The sequence below is a fragment of the Pogona vitticeps genome, chromosome 4, assembly GCF_051106095.1.
Source record: "Pogona vitticeps strain Pit_001003342236 chromosome 4, PviZW2.1, whole genome shotgun sequence".
Classification (NCBI taxonomy): domain Eukaryota; kingdom Metazoa; phylum Chordata; class Lepidosauria; order Squamata; family Agamidae; genus Pogona; species Pogona vitticeps.
This window is the reverse complement of record NC_135786.1, coordinates 25541276-25560722: the sequence shown is the minus strand read 5'-3', so window position 1 is coordinate 25560722 and position 19447 is coordinate 25541276. Positions and strand designations below refer to the sequence as shown.

At 40.3% G+C, this 19447-nt stretch overlaps 2 protein-coding genes across 3 annotated transcripts in view; one reads left to right on the top strand and one right to left on the bottom strand.

The window, feature by feature from the left end:
• Positions 1-7468, top strand: part of LOC140706517 (delayed-rectifier potassium channel regulatory subunit KCNS1) — an 83184-nt gene extending 75716 nt beyond the window's left edge. Inside the window, exon 3 of the mRNA XM_078392588.1 lies at positions 5933-7468. Within this exon, the coding sequence (XP_078248714.1) occupies positions 5933-6109 (177 nt within the window). The 3' untranslated portion in view covers positions 6110-7468. The remainder of the gene's footprint in view (positions 1-5932) is intronic.
• Positions 7469-7770: 302 nt separating this feature from the next.
• Positions 7771-19447, bottom strand: part of STK4 (serine/threonine kinase 4) — a 95436-nt gene continuing 83759 nt past the window's right edge. For both annotated transcript variants that reach the window (XM_020789219.3, XM_020789218.3), the window contains exon 11: positions 7771-12324. In XM_020789219.3, coding sequence (XP_020644878.2) covers positions 12166-12324 — 159 coding nt within the window. In that variant the 3' untranslated portion in view covers positions 7771-12165. The remainder of the gene's footprint in view (positions 12325-19447) is intronic.

Here is a 19447-nt window from a genome sequence, read left to right as displayed (position 1 = left end):
AAGAATTGTGGAAATTGTAAAAGTGGGTACAATTTTGGTATGCATCCTCATTCATCATGAATGTGTGTGCTGTTAAATTTTCAATATTATTGTTCAGCAGGCTACTACCAAATGAGAGGGACCAGAAAGTGACTGCAATTTAAGATTCAGTACTGACCATTACCAAGATAATGGCAGCTTGCAATCCTATGTAACGATTCACTGGGAATAAACATGGTTGAACTTATTAGGACTCAGGTCAGACAACACATGCATAGCAGAGTTGGAGAACGATGTTTTCAATACAAGCAAAGTGCATGTTATGTATGTTTAAATTTAGCTCTAAACACCAGTAACTCTTAGAGCAAGCCATGCCTGACCCCTTTCCTGCATCCTTTCTTTGTCCCACTACACATCAGGGCCATGAATTGCAAGACTTTGCTAAATTACTTTTTCCTAACTTGTTGCTATGAAAGCTGCTGGCCATACTGTATAAAAACAATTGATGAAGCAATTACTATTTAGCCCCAGAGACTGAAAGAACATGACTTAATTAACTCACCCTTTGGTGAAGATTATTTTAAGATGAAGATTGAATATTATCCCTCCCATTGTCTGTTTCTGAACTGGTGCCCGGCAGCTAATGCTTGATTGCTGCTGGTCTGGGTCACCTTGTATTCTTAATATATCTTCAATGTACAGTTGTTGATCTATACCAGTTTAATAGCTGCAGCCATTTCTATGGAATCCTAGGATTTTTTATACTTAGCAGCTGGAAATCTGTGCTAGAGAGCTCTTATTCACTGCAGTGCACTACAGGTCTTTAGCAGTAAATCTGAAGTGTCTCCTCAAATTACCTGTTTCACAGGACAGGATCATGACAGTTAAAGTGCTTTCAAGTTGCTATAATTGTGTAGTGTGGATTCACTCCTGGTTGCCTTCTCCCCAAACAATAAAGCTTGTGCTATTGAGAAAGGCCATTGAAATATGTTCCAAATGGCTTCTAACGGAAATAATATCAGCTGTAGGTCTGATGGCAATTTTTAGAATATATATTTTAATTGCATTTTAATTATTTTGCCCTTTTATTTTGTCTTTTTATTGTACTGTATTTTAAATGCTGTAAGCCGCCCAGAGACCTTCGAGTAGTGTGGGCGGCATATAAGATAAATAAATAAATAAATAAATAAATAAATAAATAAATAAATAAATAAATAAATAAATAAATAAATAAATAAATAAATAAATAAATAAATAAATAAATAAATAAATAAATAAATAGCTAGCAGACTGAGAAGAGATCACTGTATTTTAAGGGTGACGGGGTTTAAGTATCTGGCTGCTGTGTCGCCTCCAAGAACAGCCAGCCCATGTAGTCATGGGCACGCTGTACTGTCCCAGAAAGCCTCCAGAGGAGGGGAACTGTGTATTCCCTACCTTGAAAACCCCAAAAAGGTTCTCTCTAAGTCAGAATCGACGTGATAGCACCCAATACATACATAATTCCAGACCTTTTTAATTATGTCTTTTATTTATTTATTTATTTATATTTATTTAATTTATATGCCGCCCACACTATCCTTTTGGCTCATTCTTCCCATGTACTTGTACATAGTCTGTTTAACTCTCTGCAATGACCAGTGTCACTGCTTACACAGAGATAGTTATGTGTGTATGTGTGTTATTGTAAGCTTCTTTATTTTAGTCCTATGTCCTCTAGAAAACTTTGAGTATAGGACCATTTATGAATCATATAACCAAACTTCATTTTGAGGATAATCAGCAAGAGTTTGTATTCTTCCTGAACTGATCAGATCTGTACTTCTGACATTTTAAAAAAAATCCATTAATTAGAAACATATGGTATATTTACATAGGTCTGCATGCCTATACGATGCCTATAGTGAATCAGCACTGTTCACTCAACAGCCTCTTTGAGTAGCCATTTCTCATTCATTAGCATATCCAGGCTACCAAACGCTGGGATTCTTCTTAGCAAGCTTGTTCATCCCTCTGCTTCTAAAATTGGTCTTCATCTATTAAAAGGCAGAGCAGAGAGAGTTAGAGAGAGGAGGTTCTAATGTTGTGTAGGAAGATGCCAGCTCAAGCAACCAAATCTTTCCTTTCTCTCCCCCTTCCTTCAAATGCCCAGGTATGTGTGCAAGGGTGGCATTCATTTTTGGTTGATATTCTGTGCTCTTTTGTTCCTTTTCTCAGAGACAACGTGCCTTATCTTTAGATAAGGGGCTAATTCAGATTTTCACTCTGCTCACTTGTCTCCCACCAGGCCGCAAGGTGTTTTCGCTTTTTCAACATTTGGAAGAGTTCTGTTGTAGTCATGTCCAGGATGATGGTTTCTACTCACCTGAGGATGATCAGGGGACTGGAAACCAAGCCCTATGAGGAAATGCTGGAAGAGCTGAAAATGTTTAGCCTTTAAAAAAGGGGACTGAGGGCAGATATGATAGCACTTTTCAAATACTTGAAAGGCAGTTGTATTGAGGAGAGGCAGGATCTGTTCTCACTAATCCCAGACTTCAGGACACATGATAAAAGGCCCAAATTACAGGAAGCCAGATTTAGGCTGAATATAGAGAAAAACTTCTTAACTGTTAGAGCTGTATGACATTGGAACCAGTTACCTTGGCAGGTGGTGAGTGCACCCATGTTGGAGGCATTCAAGAGAAAACTGGTCAACCTTGTGTCAGATCTGCTTTGACTTGGATTACAGCACTGAGCAGGGGGTTGGACCCCATGGCCTTGTACACTCCTTCCAACTCAATTATTTTAAGATACTTTGATTCTATGAATTCTACAATCACATGTATCACATTTTGCGATGACAGGAAGTACTATATAACATTATTAATGTTTTATTATAGAGGTGTTAACACTGAATACGTTTATATTATTAATATTATTTTGGGAAGATTTGGGAATTTCAGCTCCTTAAGAACATAAGAATGCATAAGAAGAGCCCTGCTGGATCAGGCCAAGGGCCCATCTAGTTCAGCTCCCTGTATCTCACAGTGGCCCCACCAGATGCCTCTGAGAGGATACGAGACTAGATAGATGTCTCCTGATACCGTCCCCTGCAGTTGGTATTTGGAGGTACCTTCCTTTTAAACCTAGAGATTATACATCCCCATCATGGCTTGTAACCTGCAATGGACTTTTCCTCCAAAAATCTATGTAATCCCCTTTTAAAGACATCTAGGCTAGATGCCATTAGTACATCCTGTGGCAAGGGGTTCTACAGTCTAACAACACGCTGGGTCAAGAAATACTTTCTTTTGTCTGTTTTCACTCTCCCAACACTCAATTGGAATGGATGTTCCTTGGTTTTGGTATTGCGTGAGAGGGAAAAGAGCTTCCCTCTATCCACTTTATTCATCTTCTGCATACTTTTATAGTGTATTCCCCTTCTTTTGTCAGCAGGTGTGTGAGTTCAGCTGGCTGTGACTTGATTGCAGCATTTTGGTAAAAAAGCAATTTGTATGGGTATGCATAACACACTATGTATGTACAAATGTTGACATGGGGAGTGATTTTGGAACTAGAAAACACAGTTTCTGAATCAGAAAGCACAGTCACAACCCCATATCTGCGGGGGATTGGTTATAAGCCCCCCACGGATGCTGAAAACTGTGGATAATAGTGAACGCTATAATAATAATTAGCATGATAAAAGAGCAAAATCCAAGAATATGTATTTTCATCTATATCACCAGAATTGGCCAACCAAGGGAGCCAGAGACCATGCTATGTATTCTTCAACAATAACAATACCTAGTAGGGTCTCGTGCTCCTGTAGTGGCCAGTTTGGGTAAATACATTGTGAAAATACCTATCTCTAGAGTTTTTTCTTTTTCTTTTAATTGTGTTCAAAATTTCAGACCATGGATAAGTGAAACTGTGGATACTGGTCCAGTGCATACAGGGGTACTACTGTATGTCCAGCCTGAGAGAAACAGATGTCTACCCAACTGTCTGCAGTATTTGCAGCAATGCGCTCAATGCTGAAAGGGAGACAGAAAGGAAGCACTTTCTATTTATAGACATTTTAATTGAAATCCTATTGGCACTTGCATAAGATATGAGTAACTTGCCATGGCTACCTGCAGCTGATTGATGAAGTGCTGGGGTACATCCTGGTTGCACAAATCAGGCACATAACCAGGTATGTGACCCAGACACTCCTTGGCATCTTTCAATTAGCCAGGGCATGTTACTCAAACCTTATGCAAACACCAGTATGCAAGCACCAATGTATAATAGGTGCCAGGCATCCATAACCAAAGGCCAGCTAAAGCTAATGATGGCACCAGCAATGGAGAATGTGACGGGAGCAACTTAGTTCAGAGGCAGGCAGCAAGTCTGGCATGCAGGAAGTTGCAGGTTCAGTCCCTAACAGCCACGCTTCAAAAGGTGCTGGAAAAAGGAATTTACAGGAACAAATACCCCACTAAAAGCAGGAAATGAAGGCAACACCAAAAAACACGTTGAAAGCAATAAGGCACAACAATCCATTCAAGATCCCAACCCAGGGAGCCAGTCTATAAGGGAAAGCTTGCCCGAAGAGGAACATCTTCGCCGGCTTGTGAAAGGATAGCAAAGATGGGGCAAATCTGCCTTCCAGTGGGAGGGAGTTCCAAAGGCCGGGAGAGTCTTTGAAACACAGCTGCATCTTTGATAGTGCAGGGATGGTGTTAAAATACTTGTATGTGTTTCAAACAGTGAGGTTTTTTTCTTAATGGCTCCTTATCTTTTTCATGGCAAGGGCAAGAAAAACATGTTCAAAAAGAGGCAAAAATAAATAAAGAAAATGAAAAAAACCAACCCAAAAGGGTCAAAGGCTGCATTGTGTGACTGTGCCCATCCTTATTCATTTATTACTTTCATTTTTTCCCCCTAGCTCACGGCTTAGGAAAGTTTGGTGCAAATGCTGGAAGATAACTTTTTTGAGCACCAGCCTAGAATCCTGTCAGAAGGCCAACATGGGGAGATTTAACAATCAGAGGGATTGGTGACAGGGGATACATTAATAGGCCACTAAAAAAATATTTTAAAAACATCATGCAAAATGCAAGCTTTTGTGGGTGAATCACATGATCAGAGGGACTGTTGACATCATCTTCAAGACTCAGCCAATCCTGAGGTTTCTGCTGCTGCCTTGGGAACCCAAGCCCATTCATCTGGGTCTTGGTGACCTCACAGAGCCCCCCTCTCTGCTGGCAGATAAAAGGGGCTTGCTGGGCAGGGCGGGAGACCAGAAGGGTGGCCAGAGGGCAGTCTGGCAGAGAGAGTGGCAGTGGCTGCAGAGAACCCAGCCCTTCTGCCCAAGGCAAGTTCTCTCGCAAAAGCAAGTGAACTTGCTAAGTGGGCTTGCGAGAACAGCTGGAGGCCGGCGGAGATCCGTGGCTTGAAGCTGGCTGATGTTGGCGATGGACCAGGGGGAAGTCGGTGGACGTTGGCAGACAGAACCTGGTGGAATCTCCCTGCAGAAGCTGGCTGAGGCCACAAGGCAGAGGCCGGCAGAGGATGGTGGATAAAGCCACAAGACGTTAGCCTCCTGAAACCAGCTGGCGGAAGCTTGGTGGATATCGGTGGATGCAAGCCCGGGCGTGTGAATGGCTGGTGGAGTGAAGGTGTGTGTGTGTGGCGGGTGTGTTTGTGGTGGGTGTATGTGTGAATGTGTGAATGGGCTAGCTGGCATTCTGTGGGGATGTCGCTGGGGCGTGTGTGACCCAAGCATTTGGGAGCTGGTGGAGGCTGGCTTCAAAAGCAGTGGGTGGATATTCCTGGTGGAAGCCACTGGATGTTGGCAGGCGGAACTTCGGGATGAAGTTGCCAGAACATTGGTCGGTTTATACGCCTGGGTTGAAGCCGGTTGACAGCAGTGGACAACTAAGCTCGCCCCTTAGTTGTTTTTTTCTCTCTCTTTCTCTTGCAGGGCCCGAAGCTTCCTCTTCCCCAGGCGGATGAAAGGGACCAGAAGGCAGGCATCCTTCTGGAGCTGAACCAGGCCATTGTCTCTGCTGAGGATACCCGTTTAGCCTCTTTTCCAAAACCAATAAAAGAATTTTCTGGAATGGTTTTAAAGTGTTGTCTTGTTTGTCAGAGGCTGTAATGGGATTATCTTCCCCATCCCCTCATTACCGTATATCTGGGGCCCAATGCCTAGGGTGGGTCTTTGTGAAGTCATGGTATGGGGCCTTGTGATGTCACAGGAATTGGGAACACATTTCTCCATGCATGTGTGTGGTAGTGAGTTAGGCATTGTGGGTTCCCTATCTGAGCTCCTAAGCAAGTATATTATGTGTTGTGTTGGAGACACAGGAAGCCAGTGAGCCCTGGTGCCATTCGGAGAGGGTTGGAGTTTGGTACCCAAACACTATGGCCACTCGGTAACAATAAACGATACTCGCTCCTTCCCTTCCACCACTGCTCCTCACATTTGTTTGCCTGGCCTGGAGATTCAGGGGAGCCTAGCCATTTCCTGGAACAGCAGCTCATTCTCTGAGACCTAGCAAGCCTCATCTTCATCATCAACACCATGAGCACTCCATGGGGAGGTCCTTGCAGAGTACAAGTGGGAAGAACATATGCCATTTCAAGGAAGTTTACAATCCAACCTCGCGCACCAGTGCCACAACCGAGGAAATGGAGATGGGCAATGATTTGGAGATGAGCGTACATTAAAATTCATGTGGATCCATGCCATGGATAGATGGCAAAAATACACTGGTACTGCAAAATCTGCTGCTTGAGGGCAGTGGCTACCTATGAGCGCTCATTGTCAGCTAATAATGAAGTTGGTGTTTTGGGTTATTTCACAGGAATATATATGCATTCTTAAGCCTGGTTAACATAACTGAGGTGGCAACAACTGGCTGGGTTTTTTTCCATACAGCTTAAAGCTTTAACAATTATTGTTACCTCATTACTATTTTTTACTTTGTCCATAGTGTTTTGCTGTTTTAAAAAGAGAAATAATAAGTTCTGACATGTGAAACATAAGAATCGGGAGCAGAAAGTTGCCTACTGCTTCGGCCCACCACTTTCTCAGAAGATCACTGATCCATGAGAGCATTCTCTGAGTACAACCTGTTTAGTTTTCACTATAGATTCAGGTCTTTCTAGTTTGGAATAGTCTTCCAACTGCAGGGCTGAATCCAACTGTTTAGTCCTAGATAGTGTTGCCCCATTCGGTCAGTGAGATGTATATAAGTGTTATGCACTAATGACAATAGGACATTGATATCTATTGAGAAGATTTCCTCTTCTGATAAACAGAAAGCTTATTACTTCAAATGTAAGACACTAGCCTCTTTTTCTTTGGTGCTGCAGGGCTTCAGTACACTGGGCAGGAAAAGTGGTTAGAAGTTACACAGTTAGTTAGTTATCTGTTTTATAACAGAGCATCCTAACATTTGTCTGCAGGAGCCTGACAGCAATTAGCTGCTAGGAAGGCAAATAAATAAATAAATGAATAAATGAATAAATGAATAAATGAATAAATGAATAAATAAATAAATAAATAAATATGTACATTAGTTGTTGGAGGAGATAATTTATAGGATAGCTCCTCCTATGTTTAAATGTCTCTCTACATTCCTAGGAAAGGTCTTAGTACCTAACGTGGACTGATCAAACTGCCAATGACTGCACTAGATTAGGCCAACAGTGAAAACAGAATCCCAGGGTGGACTGAACATCTGTAAAAACATGCATGAGCTATCTGCCCTTGGCACATTCTAAGTGGAATAACATTGAAACCATATTTTCAGATTATTCTTAGAGCAGTTTATTTTATTCTATTAAACACATAATGCAAGATGTTAAAAAAACCCAAACAAAAAACAAATTGTATCAAACTTAAAAAGAATGATGTAACAAAACATTAATTTCATGATTAAAGAAACCAAGGTTTCCATATTATATACAAAACAGACCTCTACAAAAGAAGAATTTAAAGTTACACTTGTATGATGTGCTAACGTTTATAACAAAACATTAAAGCCAAGAATTTCACATTATGTTTCTCATGGAACTGGAGACTTGGTTTAAGGCTGCAAAAGGAAGTACTAGCAACTGAGCATGGGACTTCTGGCTTTTTTGGACTTCTCTCCCAAAATCCCCCGGGGCAGAATTCTGAGATTGGGAACTAAAAACCAGCAGGCTTCAGACCAGCTCTCTCTACATCCATGGTGCTCCCATTTGTGGGTTTTTGAATTTCTTTGAATAACAAAGCAACTGCCCTGGAAAATCCTCAAAGTCACAATGCTACCAAAAACTTGAAAGTACTAATGGGAGGGGTAGCCCTTCCCAAGAACTCCCAGGTAGCTCTACTGACTATCATGGTATTTGAGAGCAGTTGTTTTGCTGCTTTGCTGTTCAAAGGAGCTCAAAACCACATAAACAGGAGCACTTGTAGGGCAAGTTGCTCCAAAAATTGTTTTTTAGTTCCCAGAATTCTGCCTGGAGATTCTGGATGAATTCCAGAAGCTTCCCCCCCCCCCCGCGCCGCCCAGTACAAAACTCCGAATCCCTAGTGGCAACTTAGCTGGAATGCTTCAAGCTGTGGTCATGGGCCCATAAACCATGTGAATGTTATTGCCCTAGTATATGAACTGTAGGGTTTTTAAAACTGTCTGTACTGGGCAAGGGAAGTCAAATTACACTCTGGATGACGGACGAAGTGATACATTCCTGCAGAAGAATCCATAGTGAGAACTATATTTTGATGAGAGAGTTATTAAGGAAACTGACAAAGCAGGTTTGCTCATGGTGGATGACATGAGCAGCACCTGGGACTCTATCCTCATTGGTTTGCAGAGAAGGCTAAATTATGGAAACTGCTGAGCTTTTTCTTGTAGCAGAGAGTCTTTCTTTTACAGAGAATCAAATAGGAATACTAGTTCAAGACAAAATAAAATAGGACATAACCAGTTTGGAGATTCAGCATGGTCTTTCCCTGCTATTGTGGGACAGAGGGAGACAACTGGTGAAATATATGATACAGTCAACGCATATATTCCCAGCTAAATGATAATCTCTTTTATATGAAAGTAGTCTGCTCAGCTTGATATCACATTGTGCATAAAACAACTGAACCAGAGGTAAAATGTACTCATTCCGGAATATTTAGCATCACAGTTTACGAAAAGGTCCATTTACTTTATTTACACAGGTAGCAAAAGGATTGAGAAAAACAACAGGATACAGAGGAGAAGAAAAAAGGAATGTATATGAACAGAAACGCAGTATAACTATCGGTTCTACTGCTGCAAGCCTTCTGTTGCTAAAGCATGTTACAGTGCAAATGATCAGCTTTCTCATCTTCAGGGCTGTTTGCTCAGACATTTGACCATGAAGAGAATGTCTGTTTGCTCAGACATTTGACCATGAAGAGAAATCAACATTTGAAAAGATCAGTTCATTTTGCAAGCCACCCTCTTGTAAATTACTAATTTTGTTCAAAAGCTTTCAGCAACCAATATGCTTGATTTACACTGAATGTGATTCCTTTGGTTTATCGGTTAATGTTTCCCTTTTTTACCACACCGTTTTTCAATACCTCAACATCCAGGATAAGCCTGATGTATTAATGGCTAGATCCAACAACATGAAACACTAACAAACATAAGTACTCTTTTATAGACGGTGGCCCCTAATAGGAGTGTTTCTGTAACTCCAATATTGAATAGAGATTGATACCACTTTAAGTCTTCATCAGCAGAAAGGGCTGGACTTGAACTACAGTTCCCTTCATGCTCCCCTGAAATTTGTCTGTTACACTATGAGCAAGGATGGAAATACAGTAGATTTGTTTGATGTTGTGGCCTAGCTATAGGGCAAATCAGGACTAATTCTCCCTCTGCCCTGAGTTACAATAACAAACAGGAAGCTGGGGACTTTAAATCTACTGTGACAAATATAAAACTACTTTAGTAACTGTAGATGTGGACCCAAAGTTTTCCATGCAGAAAATGGCATTTCAGCTTATTTCTATGACCCCATGAAGGTCATGAAATCCTTCATCTATTAAGAATAAAGCACTGCTGGGGAAATGAATGAATCTCAACTTCTTATTTATATTTTGAAGCACTCTGCAAATGCACATAAGCATCTCTGAAGCTTGGCTATTACAATTTTACTATTATATGCCATGAAAATGGAAAGTGATGTTTTGAAACCTTATTAGGCCACAACTAGCAACGGATGTATTCCACTGTAATGTCTCCTTTGAAAATTAAAAGTAATTAGTGAAAATTACACAAGACATGAGGCATGATCTTGCATACTGCTTATTTATTTCAACAGGATTCCTTCTGCCTGTGGATGTTATTGCTTTATTAAATCTGACACATCACATTTTTCCTAACAGGACATTTTGAAATTATTATTTTGGGTCAATGATCTTTATTTTAATATTAACTGACATCATTAACCTTTCCAAATCAAATGAAATATACAGTCCAGTTTAAAATTAAAACTAATATTGCAAGCCTCGGAAAAATGAAGCTCAAAATAGCAAAGCCTATAAATGTTTACAATTCCCTTAATATTTTAAACCTTATCTTAAGAGAATTCCTAATTTCCTGAGTTGCAAGTACTGTGATATTTATCTGCTGTAAGGAATTCTGGAAAAAAAATATTACAAAGGATGTATGAATCATGTTTTCTTGAGTGATAGACTGGCTTCATATTATAGTACATATTGGAAAATACCAAGAAATCATTCAAAAAGTACCAGCACTTTTAAATACACATATAGTTGTTGTTTTTTTAAAAAAATAATTGAAACACCAATGCTTTTAATGGGACCATGTAAGGCATGGATTTTTAGAGGCTTTTGAAATGGATTAAAAGCAGGCTTATATTGCTCTTTCAGACACTGGAAGAGGTTGCATATTCTTGCCAGTGAATCACTTTTGTTTTAAAAACTATGTCCATAGTACCATTAAACAATAATACGGCAAACATGAGAGGAGGTAGGTTAATATACAGTGGTTACTGCAAACAGTAAATATGAAAGACGTTAAATAAAACATCTCTTGGGAATTTTTAGATGACCAGGCAAATGTGCAAATTTTCTCATACTCACAGACATGTCCAGAATTTTGTAGAGAAAATCCCCAGGCATCCCAGCACATCAGCCTAAAACAGGGGTCAGGGAACTTTTTTATCTTTTACCCCTCCAAAAAATTTCTATATGCCAACATTACCTCGCCCCCTCCCAGGACCGCCCCTCCGCTCTCGCCATCCGCGGCCGACCCCCCCCGTCTCTGCACTTGCCCGGGACCTGCAGCTGCCGCCCGAGCAGCTAGTCTGGAGCCGCCACGCTTCTGGGAAATTGCGTCCTTGGTGAGGGGAGGTGGGCACCGCAGGTCCGGCAGGTCCACTGGCCATGAGCTCAGGTGAGGCAGGGTGGGAAGGGGGCCTCCTTGCCAGCACAGTGGGTGGACGGGCGCGGGCAGGAAGAAAAGCCCCGACCAGGGCTCCACCAGGCAAACAGTCCAGCTGGCCCTGTCCACTGCAATCCCCCCACTTTGGAGGCGAGGAGGGCAGGTGGGTGCCCTGTGCAGTTCCTCACCGGGGCTTGCTCTTCCCGCAATGGAATGCCCACCTACACACAGTATCGTCAGAAAGAAAATGCCTGGGGGTAATGAAATGGTTACACTGCTGGGACCGTCTTCATTACCCCCAGGATTTTCATTTTTACCCCATTTTGGGTAATTTACCCCTGTTCCCTGGCCTAAAAGATACCATTTTATCTACTTTTTCCCCCTTCACAAAAAAATAAAATAAAATAAATAAAGCCATTCACCATCACCATACAGAAATCATGACATTGAGGGAGACAGTGAAACTGTGAGTGCCAGTATTCTTTAGTCTATTTCCAATTGCTGTTCAGCTTCATAAAAACAAATGCTAGCTCCAAACATTAACAGGATTCCTCAAAAACATCATGCGATCTATTTAAAACATTTCTAACATTGAAAATTGTGTAACCTGTTCATGAGAGCTTCTTCCAAGAACATTCCTGAGTTTGAAAAGGTGCTACAGTAAATGACAACTTTGCCTGCTTTGCTAAAACATTTTTAAACAATTATCACCTACACAGTAGTCATAGAGGAACAGTTTATTGTTAGGGAAATCTATTCTACAGCGAAGGTTTTCTCAGAAATTCTGCTGGCGTCTTTTCTTTGCTTCGATGGCATCAAGAATAGGCTGCCGTTTTGACTGATACCTTTGACGAACCTCTTCTATCTCTTGCTCCATCATAGGGTCTAGTGCCCCAAGTCTCCGCTGAAGTTCTTCAACAGTCCAGTTCCTCAACTATAGAAAAACACAGAATATTCAAACATCATGAGTTTACAAAGGCAGAAAATTCCAAGGTTAAGCAACTTTAATATGGATACACAGAATACTGAATACTGAAAGTTCTGTTCTGCTTATTCTGAACAGTAGAGTGTAAGAGTTCTGATTTAAGAGTTATAATTCAGAATTCATCACAATTAAACACACCGATGAACGCATGGTGCACACGGTAGCTTCAAACCTGACTCTCTCCTATTAATGGAAGGACACAGAAGTGCCCATTCTTTTCATGAAAAGGTCTTTCAGACACATAAAGGCATCTGTAGTGAAAGCAAATTTTAGCTGTTTCCCTTCCAAGCCTTTCATGTCAACTTCTGCAGATCTCCCATGTTGTTCTTGAGGGCTTCTCCACTCTCTGGAGTGGAGGGCCAAGGGGGAACAGAGGGCGGGGAATCATTTACTCCCTTTCCACCAGTGAGAACAATTGCACAAGCAAAATATCCTAGAAAAACCAAGCTCTCTGCATTGTGAGGCAGATTTATACAACTGATAAACCAAAATAAATTACAGTTGGAAGGACGGGTGGAGAAAGGACTTGAGGAAACCATGCTGGAAAGAGACACATGCTTATTAAAAGTCTGGAAGATTCTCATTTCAATTGTCATGGGTTGGTCCCACTCTCTATGTAACATTCTGTTATATGGTTGCAGCCTATAAGAGAAATAATCCACTGATAAAGCAGCCGCAAAGTACATTCATCTTCTTTTGTTATATTACAATATCTAATTCAACATTACCAGTATGCTTTCATGCTAAAGGTTTTAGAGAACTATAGGTAATGCAATAACCAGTTCAGAAAGAATTGGGAAATAAAAGCATCAATACATTGATCTGATGATACACCTGAAAAATAAATAATATTAGGCAAATGGAGTAGGGGGAGAAACCCAGTTTTTCATCACACTTAACTGGGTGGGTGAACTTTCTTACAATAACCTGATAAAGTTGTGTGTGTACTTAGTGACTAGTCTTATTACAATTACTACAACTCCTATAAATTAGGAACAACATAGCACCATGAGTAAGTTCATGTTTGTAAGCAGCATGATAGCTCTTCGGCATACCTGAAGTCTGTACTTAAGACTTAGAATGGTTGAGTTAGAATACTTAGATTGATTGAGTTGCACTGCTTTGCACAAAAGAAAACTTTTCTGGATTGGGCTCTATAAAGAGAGCTACTACAAAATTCCCTTTTTGCAGAAGAGGTTCCAAAATTGTAATGAAGCCAATATGACCTACCGTGTGGAATTCCATTATTTTTGCAAGGTAAGACTTTATTTTCCCTTGTCATCCAACACCAGCAACTGTTTTAAAATCATTAATAATGAACAGATTGCTACAGCACAAGGGAAATAAGTATTTTAGCAAGAGGACATAGATTTCTGCCTATCTTGTAAGGAAGTTGTTCATTAAGAAAAGCACTTTCCCTATCAAATGCATTATGCATGCACATTAATAAAGATTTAGCCGACAGCCCTTTAAGTTGATGTATGAGGCCCGTTATAATTCTATGCTAATTGAATAGCATGTTTCAGAGAAGGTGATTATTCAATACCCAACCCTCAGAGCAGAAAGAATGCAGTAATATATAATAGAACATGTGAAAAAATGTATCAGTACTGAGTGTGTAGGTTGAAGATCTCTGCTCTAGCAATTAAATGGTTATCAGATTCCCATCTTCTTCAAGCATTGAAATTAAGTTTTCCTTAAATACTACTACTAATAAATAAATAAATATTACCTAGTGTTTCAGGACATAATACAAAAAAATTTCTTCTCTTTTCCTTTTTGCATTTGGGAACAAATCACAGAATCCTGTCTCAGATGTTATGTAGTCTAACGAATGAGAAAATACTGGTTTTTACTCCCCCCCCCATCAAACTGGGAGCATAACAGCAATTTAGGGTCCTTTCTCTCTCATTCTTTACATGCCAGTCTCTGTCTTTGCCGCTTCCAGTGTCCCAGTTCAATGCACTACGTGTTCTTCTACCACAGATAATAGTTTTTTTAGCCATGGTTTCACAAAAATTGACAGCTGTTAATTAAATTACTTTTAGTTTTAACTTTATTTAGTTTCCACTGGTGAAATAACAGAGAAACCATTAAGGACCTACAGATTACCAGAGGACGTTACATATGATTCCTCAAATTAAAAGCCACGTAGATGTGTAATGCCAGCTATAAGCATGGGTATCATGAAGCAGTCAGTCAGCAAGACTTTATTATTTAATAATGAAGCACCTAACATTGCACTCAACACAAGAACTCAAGCCCTGCTAAGCTTCTCAATTGTCTTTATAACAAAGAATATATTGGCCAAAATCCTATTAGTTATGCCTACTGGTGCAAACCAACTGATGTAAATCTCTTTGGCAAATTGCTGCAAGTTAATAAGTTAGCATAGACATTTGCCCAACTCAACGTGCAAAGGCAAATGCCTACATTCATGTCTTAACCTGCAGGACATTACCAGTGCTATTTACAACAATGTATTACACCAATGTGAAAATTCAACAGGATATTGGCTATTAGACCTTTATACAATTCTCACACCCCATAATATCCAGAGTGGCATGACTGAGTAAACTTTGAACTCAGGTCCTCAACCTTGTGCCCTTCTGGTGTGCTGAAGTACAAATCAAAACATTCCCAGCAAGTGGCTAATGGTCATGCCGTTTAAAGATAATGGGAATATAATGTAAAAACACAAAGGGCATCAAATTGGGCTGTTCTACCTACTAAACCATGCTGGATCTTAGACCATTGGTGGCATAAGAAAAACTGTTGTTTTATTTAAACCCACCAGTGGAAAGTTTCCATCAGTATTGGAAGAGTAAACAGCTCGCTTTGCAGACCTTCTCTGCAGCATCAGCTTTCCTCTAGCCCAGCGATGGCGAACCTATGGCACACGTGTCACAGCTGGCATGCAGAGCTCTCTCTGCGGGCATGCGAGCTATGAGTCACTGGATCGCTAACCCCGGCAGCCAAACCTGAGGAGGCAGCGGCAGCAGTGGTGCTAGCACCCCAACAGGCGGTGGGCCAGAATCCAGAGCAATTGGTGCTGGTAAGGGTTGGGCACAATTAGAGGCGGATCTGGAGTGGGGTCTGGAGGGACCTCCGTGCCCGGGATTCCCCCTTTTGCTGCCACTTCCGCATCCGCCGCTGCCACTTCCACCCGCCACCCGCTGGTTCCCCCTTTCCCACAGTTTGGGCACTTGGGCTCCAAAAAGCTTCTCCGTCACAACTCTAGCCTTTCTTGTCCCAATCCACATGCCACGAAGCTCATGCTTGCCTATCTTTTACTGAGGTTGACAAAGTCTACATATATCGTGTCATTGGATAAAATATCAGTCTTGCAAAGAAATGAGGCAGATGGCAGAATCCAATATTAATTGATTAGGTAGTCACAAGGCATGGAAGTCGCCACACACAATTTGAGTCAATTTGTTCTTTGATTGGTGGTAATATTTGGACACCTGCAAAGTCTCAGATTTGGTCCATGCTATGTGCCATTTGTCCAACCACCATCCTAGATGTCCACTGTACACAGTGAACACATATGGTTGTTGAGACGCCTGCAAATTTGCTACTGACATGGTACTAGGTCATATACTCCACAGCAACCCTGATTTGCCTTGCATAATTTGTTCTTCTGCTTGTACACATACACATACCTAAGACAGTGACATCACATATACTGGCATATATCAAATTATTTAAATTGCTGGTCTATGAATCTGCGGAAAGGGGACAGGGACCATAGAAGGAGGAAAAATCTCAGGAGACTTTTCTCTTAAGTGGGGCTGCAGATCCCTTCCTATCAGGATAAAGTATCCATGTTTATATAATACAGTAGTTAGAAATACTTACGATATCACACTTGTATGAAGGAAAAGCTGTGCATAAGGCATCTCTATTTTTTGCCTTCAAATCATCAGTTTTATAATACACAGATTACATTTAAAATAGAAACAACAACATTACTCCATATAAGTTATATTGAACTTTGGAGCAAGTTACTAAATGTCCACATTAAAGACTGATATAAAAGTGCATTTTACATGTTAGGCTGCTATTTCAAGGTGAGGCAAAATTCTCATAACACTTCAATAAAAGTTACAATTCACAACTTCTTAAAATTAATATTTTTTGCTAGATATTTATACCACCGCTTTAGAAGAGACACAATGGCTATATGCTCAAAAAACAGAGTGGGACTATGGCAACATTGCTGCTCAGATCAGCTGAGGTGCCTTTGAATCTCAGGGCACCTTGGTTGCCAAACAATGTATCTTTTCAAAAATTTACTATGAGATAAGCGGCAGCAGGTCCAATATCCTCCTTCTTTCCTTACAATGGGCTACTCTGCCAATTAGCACTCTTTAGTACAACTGGCAATACTGTTTAAACAACTGTAATAAAAACAGTGTGAGTGCCAGAACAGTACTAACAGACAAGCATGTTTTTTAATTCAAAAAAAGATTAAATGCACAAAGTGCAAGTAATCTAATGGTTGTTCTGGGTTTTTCGGGCTCTTTGGCCATATTCTGAAGGTTGTTCTTCCTGACATTTCGCCAGTCTCTGTGGCCGGCATCTTCAGAGGACAGCAACCTGTACACTGGTGTAGTTGGCTTGGAAGTGCAGTATTTATGGCTGTGAGATAGGCTTTTGTCTTTTTCTGTAGATGGGTGATTAGTGTGTATTGTTGTGCTAAGGGGAAGAGATTATCTGTTCCTGTGGTTGATGGGTGTCATTAGCTGGTCTTTTGTGTGTAGTGATCCCCTGTCCTTGTGGGTGGGTAGAGTTCATTGACCTTTTGCACGTAGTATGTTTGAGAGCTGGGAGCCAAGTTTTGTTGAGCTTCATACTTTCCTCTTTTTTGTTGAAAGCCTTCACGAATATATTGCAAGTAATCTATTGCCCTTTCCTAACAGGCCAGCAGTACGAGTATGCTGAGGGTGGTGGTACTGTAGAACTAAGTTTTATCTTAGCCTACAACTGAGGTATAGACCATGAGGCTACAACCCCTACCTTTAGCAGCATACCATTGGTGAGAAATGATGGGAGTTGCAAACAGTCCAACATCTGGAGGGCTATACACTGGCCATCCCTGCCTTCCAGAAATCCCTTTCTAACTTGACATTGGAAAAGGAAACTATATTTGCGGTCTTGGAAGTGGCATGATATAAAAATGCAGTCAATCCCTCATTTATCTCTCTTGTATCTCCCTTTTTACAACACAGAATAACTGAAACCACAAAAAAATTGCATTTCTATGCTACTTTTGTGATATATGGACCTTTCTTGCATAGTTTACACTTTCCTTCAACTACAATTCTTGACCCAATTTGCCTCCCCTTCAGCCATTTCTTTCTGCCAAAAACGGCAATATAGTCACAGAGCAGCAGGATGTTATTACTATTATTTTCCAATTTATAATTGCAAGAAACAGTACAGCAGCTATATTTATTTATTTATTTATTTATTTATTTATTGGACTTATATACCGCCCCATAGCGCTACAAGCACTATAGAAACGAGAAAGATATAGTCCTTGTGCTCAAGGGTTTTTTTAATTGCAGAAGAAGAAGAAAAGGTCTAGAGTAGAATGGCCACAAGTCAAGTAGCCTGAGAAAGTGGACACAAACTCCAAGTAGTAATCTGAGTCATGAACAAAGTCACTAATCTTGTTCTCAAAGGACTGGCTATTCTCTAGCATGCATAGAATTTGGCATCAAGAGAAATATAAAATAAAGTAACTGTGCAATCACACTTTTTAAGAACAAGGTGCAGGAGTACATCTTCAATTCCCTTGTCAAACATTGAGTTGTGTAGCATGTCCTATTTTTCTCCACTTAAGAAGCATACGGCTGCCTGAAACTTTGGGCTTTTGACACAGGTAATCTTTAACATAGTCTTCTCCCCATTTTCCCTTAAATGAGTCTTTCACCTGTCACAGTAATATCCCAGTACAGCACAGTACTTCACTCAACTGCAATGAAAGAATATAAAAGAACTACAGTAAGCAGACACATTAGTCATAATTCATATTCCCAAGGGCACATTACTCAGTAACTGTATAGCATCACGGCTCATCCTGACCTCCAAATATTATTTTATAGCAACTATATGGTTATTTCCTCCAGAGGGAATAAGCCAATCTCAATTTTCATGAAGGGACTCACTGGAACATAAACGAAAGATACAAAACCATTTCCCCACTCAGTGCCCTTAGCTGTTCAAGAAAGGGTAAATGCACAAAGTATAAGCAATGCCTATGCGGTTTGAGGGCCATTGTAAAGTGTTACTACAATGCTAGACTATAGGCATATAGTTGTAGGGACAAGAAGTTACACACTCTGCCAGAAATGAGTTGAATAATGCTGAACCCTTAATCACACTTACAGTACTACCCTGTTTCCCTGAAAATAAGACCTAACCTGAAATTAAGCCCTATTATTATTATTATTATTATTATTATTATTATTATTATTATTATTATTATTATTATTATTATTATTGTTGTTGTTGTTGTTGTTGTTGTTGTTGTTGTTGTTGTTGTTGTTGTTGTTGTTGTTGTTGTTTTATTTATTTATTTATTTATTTATTTATTTATTTATTTATTTATTTATTTATTTATTTATTTATTTATTTATTTATTTATTTATTTATTTATTTATTTATTTTGTATCCCACCTATCTGGACGAATAGACCACTCTAGGCGGCTTACAATATAAAATAAAACAATATAACACAACGAATACATAAATAGTACAAACAACAACTACAATAAAATAAAAATAGAGAAAGTAAGGAAAGAAAATCAAGAATTGGCTGGAGGGAAGGCCTGAATGAACAACCATGTTTTTAATTGATTTTTAAAGATGCCCAGCATAGGGGCCGCGCGAATGTCAGGAGGGAGATTGTTCCAAAGGCGAGGAGCCACCGCCGAGAAGGCCCGGTTTCGTGTCTTCTCCTTCTGGGCCTCTCTCAGCGTCAGGCTCCTCAGCCTCACCTCCTGACTCGCACGGGTGATCCGGGTAAACCTTGGTGGAAGTAGGCATTCCATCAAGTATCGAG